The sequence below is a fragment of the Salmo salar genome, chromosome ssa01, assembly GCF_905237065.1.
Source record: "Salmo salar chromosome ssa01, Ssal_v3.1, whole genome shotgun sequence".
NCBI classification, from domain to species: Eukaryota; Metazoa; Chordata; class Actinopteri; order Salmoniformes; family Salmonidae; genus Salmo; species Salmo salar.
The window spans coordinates 41,813,602-41,825,522 of NC_059442.1; the positions used below are offsets into that span (position 1 = coordinate 41,813,602).

General features: G+C 43.1%; 1 protein-coding gene across 4 annotated transcripts in view; it reads right to left on the bottom strand.

The window, feature by feature from the left end:
- Window positions 1–1,378: 1,378 nt before the first annotated feature.
- Window positions 1,379–11,921, bottom strand: part of LOC106602554 (alpha-(1,6)-fucosyltransferase) — a 117,337-nt gene continuing 106,794 nt past the window's right edge. For all 4 annotated transcript variants that reach the window (XM_014195245.2, XM_014195254.2, XM_014195263.2 and 1 more), the window contains 5 exons: window positions 10,779–11,016; window positions 8,217–8,463; window positions 5,061–5,237; window positions 4,671–4,821; window positions 1,379–3,145 (listed from right to left, as the gene is read on the bottom strand). In XM_014195245.2, coding sequence (XP_014050720.1) covers window positions 2,816–3,145; window positions 4,671–4,821; window positions 5,061–5,237; window positions 8,217–8,463; window positions 10,779–11,016 — 1,143 coding nt within the window. In that variant the 3' untranslated portion in view covers window positions 1,379–2,815. The remainder of the gene's footprint in view (window positions 3,146–4,670; window positions 4,822–5,060; window positions 5,238–8,216; window positions 8,464–10,778; window positions 11,017–11,921) is intronic.

An 11,921-nucleotide genomic window follows, 5' to 3' on the forward strand; every position in this document is an offset into this window, starting at 1 on the left:
AACCTGTACCCCCACACATTGACTCGGTACCGGTAACCCCTGTATATATATATATAAATTTGTATATACATCTATTGTTATAAAAAATATATGTTTACTATATTTTATTTAGTAAATAACTTCTTAACTCAATTTTCTTAAAACTGCATTGTTGGTTAAGGGCTTGTAAGTAAGCATTCCACGGTGTTGTACAATTTGATTTGATTTGTTCCAATTAAGCTTGGTATGCTCCTATTAAGCTAAGTTTGTATAGAAACACATGGGGATAGTGTGTTGATATCCCTAATATTCAATGAACATGAGCATAAATGTTTTTTTTTGTTCAGATTTAAGTTGATTAAAACACATACAAACTACAGCTAGGCATATTGTGCATCTAGCCATGGTGCCTTTACCAAGATTAGCAACAATTAGAAACCTCTGTACTCTCTGCAAGACGTTTGGAGTGGACAGGTAGTCGTTGATGTAGAGAGAGACTGTAAGACCAGGGTTGAGGAATATCAGGGATAGAAAACCTACAAGTGGTAGATAAAAATGCAAACAAATGAGGGACAAGAAGATGACTATTGGGCGACTACTCATGCACTTTTGGGTGGGGGCATTGTGTTGTCTTTCATTCATCCAGGTGATTCAATTTTTTGGTCCACCACCTATACCTTTTATAACACACAGTAGAGAGGGAGATTTGAATATGTCTTCAGATTGGCTTCAGAAAGACAAGTTGAACTAATCAACAACAATAGCAGTACAGCAAATGTGAATCAGCTTTCAGATAATTAATTGAAAGTTGTTTGCGTTATGGCCTTTGTTACATGGTTTATTATCCAGAGCGCCAGTGTGGTGCAGGTTTGTGTTCTAACCAAGCAATAACACACCTGATTCAAATAATCATGTCTTGATTGAAGTCTATGATTAGTTGAATCAGGTGTGTACTGGTCGGCAAGAACAAAAGTCTAAGTCCACATTGATCTCTGTGGATACCCCCTGCTATGAGTGCTACTGTCATGATGAATAGTAATGATCCGTTTATTTGAATAACTTTAGGCTAGATTAATAGAATCATTTTTTTTTTACAAGAAATGTCCGTTTGTAAGTTTTGAACATTTGGAAATGAATTAAAATTGATTATTTAAGAGGCGGGCTTATGTGGAACACCCATGGGCTTAAAGGGTACACTTGGTAACCATTAAGCCCAGCCTGGACTTGTCTTATTAAAACATGTTGTAAGTAAATCCATTAAACTTACAAAAAATTAGGGCAGTATATGTTAGAAATGTCTAAACTTAGATTTTGGTGGGCTTAATAGGTACACTTGGTCTACTCTGAACAACACAGCATTTGAGTGGACTGTGGGAACAGACACAGAAACACAAACAAGTTGAGCCGATCACTTTATTTGATCTGCTTTTATCAAAGACAATGCCCAGAAACATAAAATATGAACATTTCTTCATGGTGGACAATAATCATATTCTTCGTTAATTATCATCTTCATCAATTCTATCATCATCATACGTAAATAATCGTTGCTTGTAATCTTTTAAAGTGTAGTTGTCAATTTTCATTTTTCTTTCAAATTCAATAACATTAAAATAACATTTTAAAAAGGACATGAACAACCGAAAATGAGTAAGACACAGTTAAGTGAGTCTGGACTGGAGTGTACAGTTTTCTGCATGTAGCATTCTGCATATACAGTATTCTGCATATACAGTTCTCTATTATGCATGTAGTATTCTGTATGTACAGTATTCTGCATCTAGTATTCTGCATATACAGCATTCTTAATGTGGTATTCTGCATATACAGTATTCACATGTAGTATTCTGCATATACACTATTCTGAATGTGGTATTCTGCATATGCAGTTTTCTCTATTATGTACAGTATGTAGTATTCTGCATGTGCAGTATCTGCATGGCAAGGCCTGGGTCCTTATGGCTCTGACGTCACTTTGACACTAACAAAAACAGAGACACTTGGAGAGAAGAAGTACAGAAGCCATTTTCCTTAGTAGGCACCCTATTTGGACTCACACACACCACACACACATGCTTGAACGCTCACACACGCGCACACTCTCGCACACACCAACGACAACAACTAAAAACATTAAAATCACTTATCCAAAAGCACAATATGGCGGTGAAAAATTCATAGAGGGTGGGCCAAAAAAAAATGCATGAGTTGGCATAAGTTGAAATGGAGTGAGTGAAGAAAGGAGGAGAGGAAGCAGGGGCAGGAAGGAAAGAAGGAGGAAAACAATTGGCTACAACCAATGTCCACAAGAAGAGAAGAGAACAGCACAGGAGGAGAGGAGAAAGTCAAGAGTTTGTTTGTTGGCTCTTACAGTTCACAATTAGTTCTCTTTGTAGTTATTTTTTCAGTCATCATTCTGAGGTTTCTCAGTTATTTCAACTATTATTTAAATAAAGAGCTCTGATTGGGCGATCCCTTCATCATTCCACCGGAGTGCTATCATTTGTTTATTCCTTATTTTCGTTTTTTTTCTTTCATTTCTTTGCTAATTGTAGTCTTTCATTTACCCCCCTGGCGGAGGGAGTCACCGGAGGGTCCTAGTCCCGGAGGGTCAGGTTGGTGAGGAGTAAGTCAGATACCCTGTAGACACTCCGCATGTCGCATTTCACAAACGCGCACACACACGCACTCATACTCACACACACTTCAACTGACCAAGACCCACGCTCATTCAAAGTGCTTTCCCCTTCGTCCCCTCTCTCGGGCTAAAGGTCAACGTTTTCTCTCATAAATTAGCAGTGTCTGTCTGCGCAGCAGTCCGTATCTCAGTCCATCTCTACTGATTCAGCATCTTATCTGCCTCGGGGTACGTAGGATACTTTACGGTCTCGATCTTCTCCTTCACCTTGTAGGACGGGTAGAGGCCGGTGCGGCCCGTCTTGCGGTTGATGCCCTTGGAGTTGCCGTCCCAGTGGTTCCCCGCCACCCCGATCAGGTCGCCGGGCTCTAGGGGGATGTCGTCGGAGCTCCGGGGCTGGTGGGAGTACACGGCTAGCTGGTTGTGGGCGTTCTGGCCCCCGAAGTAGTAGATGTCATCCAGGGAGTGGAAGTGAGACGAGGCGTCAGGGTGGAGGGTCTGCATGATCTCATAGGCCACACGGCACACCTGGAGCAGGAACACAACACAATATACAGGACAGCATGAGAAATGGAACACAGAGGCTAATATACAGTGCATTCGGAAAGTATTCAGACCCCTCTACTTTTTCCACATTTTGTTATGTAACAGACTTATTCTAAAATGGATCAAATTCATTTTTTCCCTCATCGATCTATACACAATACCCCATAATGACAAAGAGAAAACAGGTGTTTAGAAATACCTTAGTTACATAAATATTCAGACCCTTTACTATGAGACTCAGAGATGCAGTTAATTGCAGATTTTTGAGGTTGGTAACTAATTAACTCATCCTCTGCAGCAGAGGTAATTCTGGATCTTCCTTTCCTGCACTTGAAGAAACTTTCATAGTTCTAGATTGACTGACCTTCATGTCTTAAAGTAATGATGGACTGTCATTTCTCTTTGCTTATTGGAGCTGTTCTTGCCATAATATGGACTTGATATTTTACCAAATAGGACTATCTTCTGTATACCAACCCTACCTTGTCACAACACAACTGATTGGCTCAAATGCATTAAGAAGGAAAGGAACTCCAAATTAACTTTTAACAAGGCACACCTGTTAATTGAAATGCATTCCAGGTGATTACCTCATGAAGCTGGTTGAGAGAATGCCAAGAGTGTGCAAAGCTGTCATCAAGGCAAAGGGTGGCTACTTTGAAGAAACTCAAATATAAAATATATTTTGATTTGTTTAACACTTTTTTGGTTACTACATGATTCCATATGTGTTATTTCATAGTTTTGATGTCTTCACTATTATTCTAAAATGTAGAAAATAGTAAAAATAAAGAAAAACCCTGGAATGAGTAGGGGTGTCCAAACTTTTGACTGGTACTGTATTTATACACACACTGAGTGTACAAAACATTAGGAACACCTGCTCTTTCCATGACAAACTGACTAGGTGAATCCAAGTGAAAGCTATGATCCCTTGTTGAAGTCACCTGTTAAATCCACTTCAATCAGTGTCGATAAAGGGGAGGAGACGGGTTAAAGAAGGATATTTAAGCCTTGAGACATGTATTGTGCATGTGTGCCATTCAGAGGGTGAATGGGCAAGACAATAGATTTAAGTGCCTTTGAACGGGGTATGGTAGTAGGTGCCAGGCGCACCGGTTTGAGTAGAATCCATGCACTGACGAATTGAGGCTATTAATAATACATTCCATTGAGCAGACAATTTTATCCAAAGCGACTTACAGTCATGCGTGCATACATTTTACGTACGGGTGGTCCCGGGAATCAAACCCACCATCCTGGCGTTATGCTCTACCAACTGAGCTACATAGGACCTATAGTTCTATGGTGGTGACTATGGGTAGGTCCTTGTGACCTGACCAGGAAAAGGCAGTAGTTATGGTACAGTATCACTGAATGGCTTATTACTCAGGTCTTACTATTGTATGGGCCTTCCCAAAGTAAAGTTTTGAGGAAGAGAATGAGGAGAAGAAAGGGGAGGAGGAGGAGGAGGAAGAAGAGGAGGAGGTAGAAGGTGAAAGGTCACCTGTGAGGAGAAGGTGCAGACCAGGAAGTTGGTCTGGGACAGGAAGTGAATATCTAGGATGACTCCTCTCAGAGAGTTCTCTGTGTAGCGGTTATGGAGCCCCGCAGACCACGAGATGGAGTTATCACTGATGAACTCATAGTCTGGGTACCTGAGACACACACAGAGACAGAGGCAGTCAGAGAGCTAAAGGATCATACAGATGTCAACGTGCATACGGCATTCATTCTTTGTATTCTCAGTACTTTGGGCACACATCAAATACAGCTTCTCGTCATCACAAACAGGTCCATAATACCACAAGGCAGTCCTGCAGACACACACACCCACACTGCCAGCGGCACGTAGACACACACACACGCACACGCACACACAGCCAGGCATACGCACTTAGCCTTGGCCTCCTGTAGTAGTGAGGGGTCGTCAGTGGCCAAGTAGACTCTCTTCTTGTCCACCAGCATGCGCCTGGCTAGGTGTTGGAAGTGGTCCTCTACATGTACCATGTACTCCTCTATAGGGTGGAAGGCTGCCTCTGTCCCAACCTTGTCTGTCCGTCTCACATGGACCCTACAGGACAGGACATATAGGGAAGATAGTGAGAGGAGTTAGGAGAGTGTGTGGTGTGTGTCTGTCTGTGCGCGCGTCTAAGAATGTGTGTATGTGTGTCTGTCTGCGTGTCTCTACAGGTGTGTGTGTGTGTGATTGTGTGTGTGTGAAGCAGAGCGCTCCTCTCCTAGAGTGAAGGTCATGGTGCTTTCTAGTGATGGATGGCAGAGTGGGTTGTTTGGAGAGTGGCTGGAGCACGCAGCACTCTGCCTCTGATTCTCTTTAGCTCTCTGCGTCTAGCTCTCTCCCTCTCTCCAGCTCCCTTCACACTCTCTCCCCCTTCGATTTCTCCTCTCCTGCTCTCTTTCTCAAATTAAAATCAAATAAAATTGTATTTGTCACACGCTTCGTAAATAACAGGTGTAGACTAAAAGTGAAATGCGTGCTTACAATGCAGAGAGAAGAATAAAATAATAATAAAACAAGGAATAAATACACAATGAGTAATGATAACCTGGCTATATACATGTGCAGGGGTACAAAGTAATTGAGGTAGATATGTAGGTAGATATGTACAGTGTCTTTGGAACGTTTTCAGACCCCTTATCTTTTTCTACATTTTGTTACGTTACAGCCTTATTCTACAAAGGATTAAATAAAACAATTTCCTCAGCAATCTACACACAATACCGCATAATGATAAACCAAAAAACAGGTTTTTAGAAATGTTAGCAAATGTATATATATATATAAAAAAAAAAAGTATTTACATAAGTATTCAGACCCTTCGCTATGAGACTCGAAATTGAGCTCAGGTGCATCCTGTTTCCATTGACCATCCTTGAGATGTTTCTACAACTTGGAGTCCACCTGTGGTGAATTCAATTGATTGGACATGAGTTGAAAAGGCACACACCTGTCTATATAAGGTCCCACAGTTGACAGTGCATGTCAGAGCAAAAACCATGCCTTTAGGTCAAAGGAGTTGACCGTAGAGCTCCGAGACAGGATTGTGTCGAGGCACAGATCTGGGAAAGGGTACCAAAAAATGTCTTCAGCATTGAAGGTGCCCAAGAACACAGTGGCCTCCATCATTCTTAAATGGAAGAAGTTTGTAACCACCAAGACTCTTCCTAGAGCTGGCTGCCCGGCCAAACCGAGCAATTGGGGGAGAAGGGTCTTGATTAGGGAGGTGAACAGAAACCTGATGGTCACTCTGACAGAGCTCTAGAGTTCCTCTGTGGAGATGGGAGAACCTTCCAGAAGGACAACCATCTCTGCAGTACTCCACCAATTAGGCCTTTATGGTAGAGTGGCCAGACGGAAGCCACGCCTCAGTTAAAGGCACATGACAGCCCGCTTGGAGTTTGCCAAAAGGCACCTAAAGATTCTCAGACCATGAGAAACAAGATTCTCTGGTCTGATGAAACCAAGATTGTGTTGTGACAAGGTAGGGGTGATATACAGAAGATAGCCCTATTTGGTAAAAGACCAAGTCCATATTACGGCAAGAACAGCTCAAATAAGTAAAGAGAAATGACAGTCCATCATTACTTTAAGACATGAAGGTCAGTCAATCCGGAACATGTAAAGAACTTTGAAAGTTTCTTAAATGTGCAGTCGCAAAAACCATCAAGCACTATGATGAAACTGGCTCTCATGAGGACCGCCACAGGAAAGGAAGACCCAGAGTTACCTCTGCTGAGGAGGATGAGTTCATTAGAGTTACCAGCCTCAGAAATTACAGCCCAAATAAATGCTTCACAGAGTTCAAGTAACAGACACATCTCAACATCAACTGTTCAGCCTTCATGGTTGAATAGCTGCAAAGAAACCACAACTAAAGGACACCAGTAAGAAGAAGAGACTTGCTTCAGCCAAGAAACACGAGCAATGGACATTCGACCGGTGGAAATCTGTCCTTTGGTTTGATGAGTCAAAATTTGAGATTTCTGGTTCCAAGTGCCATGTCTTTGTGAGACGCAGAGTAGGTGGACGGATGATCTCTGCATGTGTAGTTCCCAGTAGGTGTGATGGTGTGGGGTTGCTTTGCTGGTGACACTGTCTGTAATTTATTTTAGAATTCAAGGCACACTTAACCAGCATGGCTACCACACCCTTCTGCAGCGGTACGCCATCCCATCTGCTTTACGCTTAGTGGGACTATCTTTTGTTTTTCAACAAGACAATGACCCAAAGCACACCTCCAGGCTGTGTAAGGGCTATTTGACCAAGAAGGAGATTGATGGAGTGCTGCATCAGATGACCTGGCCTCCACAATTACCTGACCTCAACCCAGTTGAGATGGTTTGGGATGAGTTGGAATGCAGTGTGAAGGAAAAGCAGTAAACAAGTGCTCAGCATATGTGGGAACTCCTTCAAGACTGTTGGAAAAGCATTCCAGGTGAAGCTGGTTGAGAGAATGCCAAGAGTGTGCAAAGCTGTCATCAAGGCAAAGGGTGGCTACTTTGAAGAATCTCAAATATAAAATATATTTTCATTTGTTTAACACCTTTTTGGTTACTACATGATTCCATATGTGCTATTTCATAGTTTTGATGTCTTCACTATTATTCTACAATGTAGAAAATAGTACAAAATAAAGAAACCTTGAATGAGTAGCTGTGTCCAAACTCTTGACTGTTACTGTATATAAATCCCACCTGTTGCCGACACCTACAGTGTGGTACTTCCTGAGAAGGTTTTAAAGGAGAGAAGATCCCACTGTGCACTACAAAGAGACAGACAACCCAGCACTTCATAGGACTCCATCTTCTCCCTCCCTCCCTCCACATAAAAGGAAAATAACTGCTTTTACTTTTCAATTACATCTCTCAGTGGGGATAGCGATAAGGAATGTGTGTGCATGGGTGTTTGTATCCATTAGGACAGAGATAGATAAAGGGGCCAAAGAGAAATAGCACGTGTGTGTCTGTGTAGGCGTGTGTGCACGCGCACGTACAGTACATGTGTGCTTGCATGCATAGTGTGTCCACCTACCCTATGATGGGGTGCCTGAAGCCCAGTTTGGCGGTGGTATCCTGGATCTCCTTCTCCAGCCAGGCCTGGGGGCGGATCAAATACTTGACAAACTGAGACACCCACCAGACGGAAGGGTCACCATGGAGCCGGTGGAGGCGCTGGGCCAGGTCCTCGGGAATGGCCAGGGGCAGGTAGGGGGGGCGGGGGTGCAGGCTGTCCACGATGGGTAACTCTACCACCTGGACGTCTTTGTCGTTAGCCTCGCCTGCGGGAGAGAGGGAGGAGCGGGGGTTAATAAAAAGAGCGGAAGGAACGGCAGATAGGTAGAGGGCAAGAGACCGAGAGAGAGAAGGTAACAATAGAGTGCTTTTGACATACAGACAGAGAGATATATAAATGATCAGATCACTAGCCTCCAGCACAGGGGTTTGATGCATGTAGCAGTGAAGATGCACTAAGCATCATGGTGTACATGAGGAGCTGTCTGAGTAGCAGAACACAGGGAGAAGAGTTCCTCTTCCCTCTCTCTCTCTCTCTCTCTGGTTCTGCCTGTATCCCCCAGGACACCCTGTCCTACAGTTCTTATTATTAAAACACAAGACAAAGGTATTGCGTGGCCTGTGAGTGGTTAGTTAAAGTGCTATTGCACTCCTTGACCCTTCCTCTCGGAAGTATAGGAGTGCTGTTGATTCTCTGATAGAGAGTAATAATTAGTATCACATGCCTCAAGTACAGTTTTAATGAACATTTATCAAGTCAATAAAATATGAACGAATGACTTATCTATCACATATGGGACATTCCCACGGAGGAAAGGAAGAAAGAGTGAAGAAGGGGTAGAGAGATCCTTGAATTCTCTCTCTCTTTATTTTTTTTAATAAAAAGCACCAATGAAAATATGAAATGTAGATTTGAATGAACTGGAATATTTCACCAAACAAAACCAGTAAAGACAGTCAAAGCTCTAATCACCATTTTGCAATATATCAAATAAATACAAATAATCATCAAGCTAAAAATACAGCTAGAGAGAAACAAACAGACTGCATGTGCACATCAGTGTCCAGAATTTAAATCTTGCGCTGCATTAAATATTAAAAGGCATTTTTTTTCTCTCTTCTCATTGAAAGAAGTATTTAGGAAATTGCCTGGCTTATATAACCCTGTCAGATTTCAGCAGTGAGACTAGTGGGTTTCTCTCTGGCTGCACTAATAAATTCTCTCTCTCTCAACCCTCTCTCCCTTTTCAGGCTAATTAGGAAAGACCTAAAATCTAAATTACATCTTGAAGAAATTAAGGGGGGGGGGTTAGAGGGTGTGTGTTTGTGTTTGCTGTAATTCTTGCTGCGAGTGTTTGAGTGTGGGACATGGTTAAAATCCATCCACCACGGTAGTGATGTCTGTCTCTGTCCTTCTGTTCCCCTCTGCCTCAGACCTGACAAGGGCACATCAATGTCTCAGACAACCAATCATTTACCAATGTCGTAAACTACATAATGCTTTAACGATATTAATAAAACCAAACTGGGTCGATGACGGTCACCCACTTATTCTACACAGCTCAGTCACAAGGTTCGAGGCTAGAGTCCCTATGGTTGATTTCCAAATGGCACCCTGTTTCCTACTGTATATAATGCTATTCTATGTCCCCTTTCTTCGCTCCTTCTCTCCCTCCAGTCAATCTCTCGTTTCCTCTTGCCTTTCATCTTCTCTCCAGATCATTTTATTCCTCCAGTCTCTCTTTCTCCTCTTTCTTCTCCTTTCTCTCCGCTCCTTCCTCCTAGTCTCTTCAATCTTCCCTTCGCTGTTCTCTCCTTCAGTCTCTCTCTCTCCCTCTTTCCTATCTTCAACACTTTGTTCTTCTAGCGTCTGTCTTTTCTCCTCTCCTCTCAACTGGAGGACCTACTTCAGCAGTAACACTGGGGCAGGGAGACAAGCCCTCTGAACAAAGAGAAAAGAGTACAATTTTGCTGTTTTTGAGGTCAGTTCTTTCATGTTTGTTTGCCATTCTCTTGCTCAGGCACTACACTTGGATGCTTTGTGTTAAAAAAAAAACATATCTACAGATGGAAGTCTCTCTCTCTCTATACATATATATAATACGATGAAAAACAGCCTTTGCTAGAAGTCAATACAGAGAGTGTATGTGTGTATATATATATATATATATATATATATATATATATATATATATATATATATATATATATATATATATATATATATATAAACTCTCTCTCTATTGACCTCTAGCCAAGGCTGTTTTTCATCGTATTCATTTTTTCATCTCATTCCCAGACCTGTAGTAGCCCCTTCTGATGTGAGAAGAAGAAAGAGAGTAAAATAGTGTCGGGGCAGACTCAAAGCTCCACAATACTCATCATCATTCTCCATGTACCATGCATAGATGTATAATGTAATTCTGTTTTTATGGTATCCTGCACACTGCGTGAGGTCTGTTGCTAGGGACAGAACCCCAACTGAGGACAGAGGGCAGAACGTGTTCAGTCTGCGTCTGGCCCGTTGTCATGGACATGGCTCCATTATCATAGGTCAGAGGTCACGTCATGGTCAACACACCTGACCAGTGTCCGGTGGTGACCCCGGTGCGGTCGGTGCACGTCTGACTGACCGGAAGGAAGACGGTCTCCCAGCCTCCCGTGGCGTAGCGCCAGTTCTGGGACTCCAGGATAAGGGTACGCTGGGTGCCGTAGGCGATCATGAAGCAGTAGACCACGTGGTGCAGCTGGCAGCCATAGCCACAGCCCTTGTTGATGTTACACACCAGCTTCCTGGCCTTGGAGCAGTCCTGGGGGTTCTGGAGGGGAGAGGGGAGGAGAAGGGACAGGAGGTGGGGTTGTTACAACACAGGGAGGCCTGGTTAGGCCTGGTTAGTAAATGTTATGGTGAAGACCAGAGAGTCGAGGCATTGTCATGCATTTTAGAGCCAAAAGTGTATTTCAGAGTGCAGGTTCTTCTGCTTACTTTCTCTTTACCTCATCAAAATACAGACATACTATCCTTTCTGTACTAGGAACACAGACAGATGGAAAGAAAGACAGACACGCCCTAGTGGGCCCAGAAGGCTTTGACTGGCGTTCTACTTCATACTTCAAAACACGGTGTCTGTATGCTCTGCTGGAGTGGAGTCAGGGAGGGTCTGAAGGCAACATCCATTACCGTGACCATTCCCTTTGTTAACTCCTATCCCCATCCTGATAATCAGGTTGAGAACATGTTAACAAAGATCTACGACTGCAGCTCTGAGACTGTAGGAGCTTGTGTGTGTGTGTGTGTGTGTGTGTGTGTGTGTGTGTGTGTGTGTGTGTGTGTGTGTGTGTGTGTGTGTGTGTGTGTGTGTGAGAGAGACTCGAGGGGGGTAGATTATGGGAAGGTCAACCGTCAGTCAATGGCAGTTGACGGGAGATGTATGGTGGGGACTGGCGAGCATGGAGAGAGAGATAGAGAGCGAGTGAGAGAGTGTAGTGTGTGTATATGCATGTGAATGTGTGCGGCTGTAATTATATTTGTGTGTGTGTGTGTGTGTGTGTGTGTGTGTGTGTGTGTGTGTATAGAGCGTATAAGCAGCAACGGGTTAGTCTCCCTCCATTGACTGTGTGACCGGTGATGGAAAGCTGAGGCAGGGCCAGAGAGACAGGCAATACTAATGCTCCTCCATCACACAGCCACTATGTTATCAGACTAGCGCACACGCACACACAC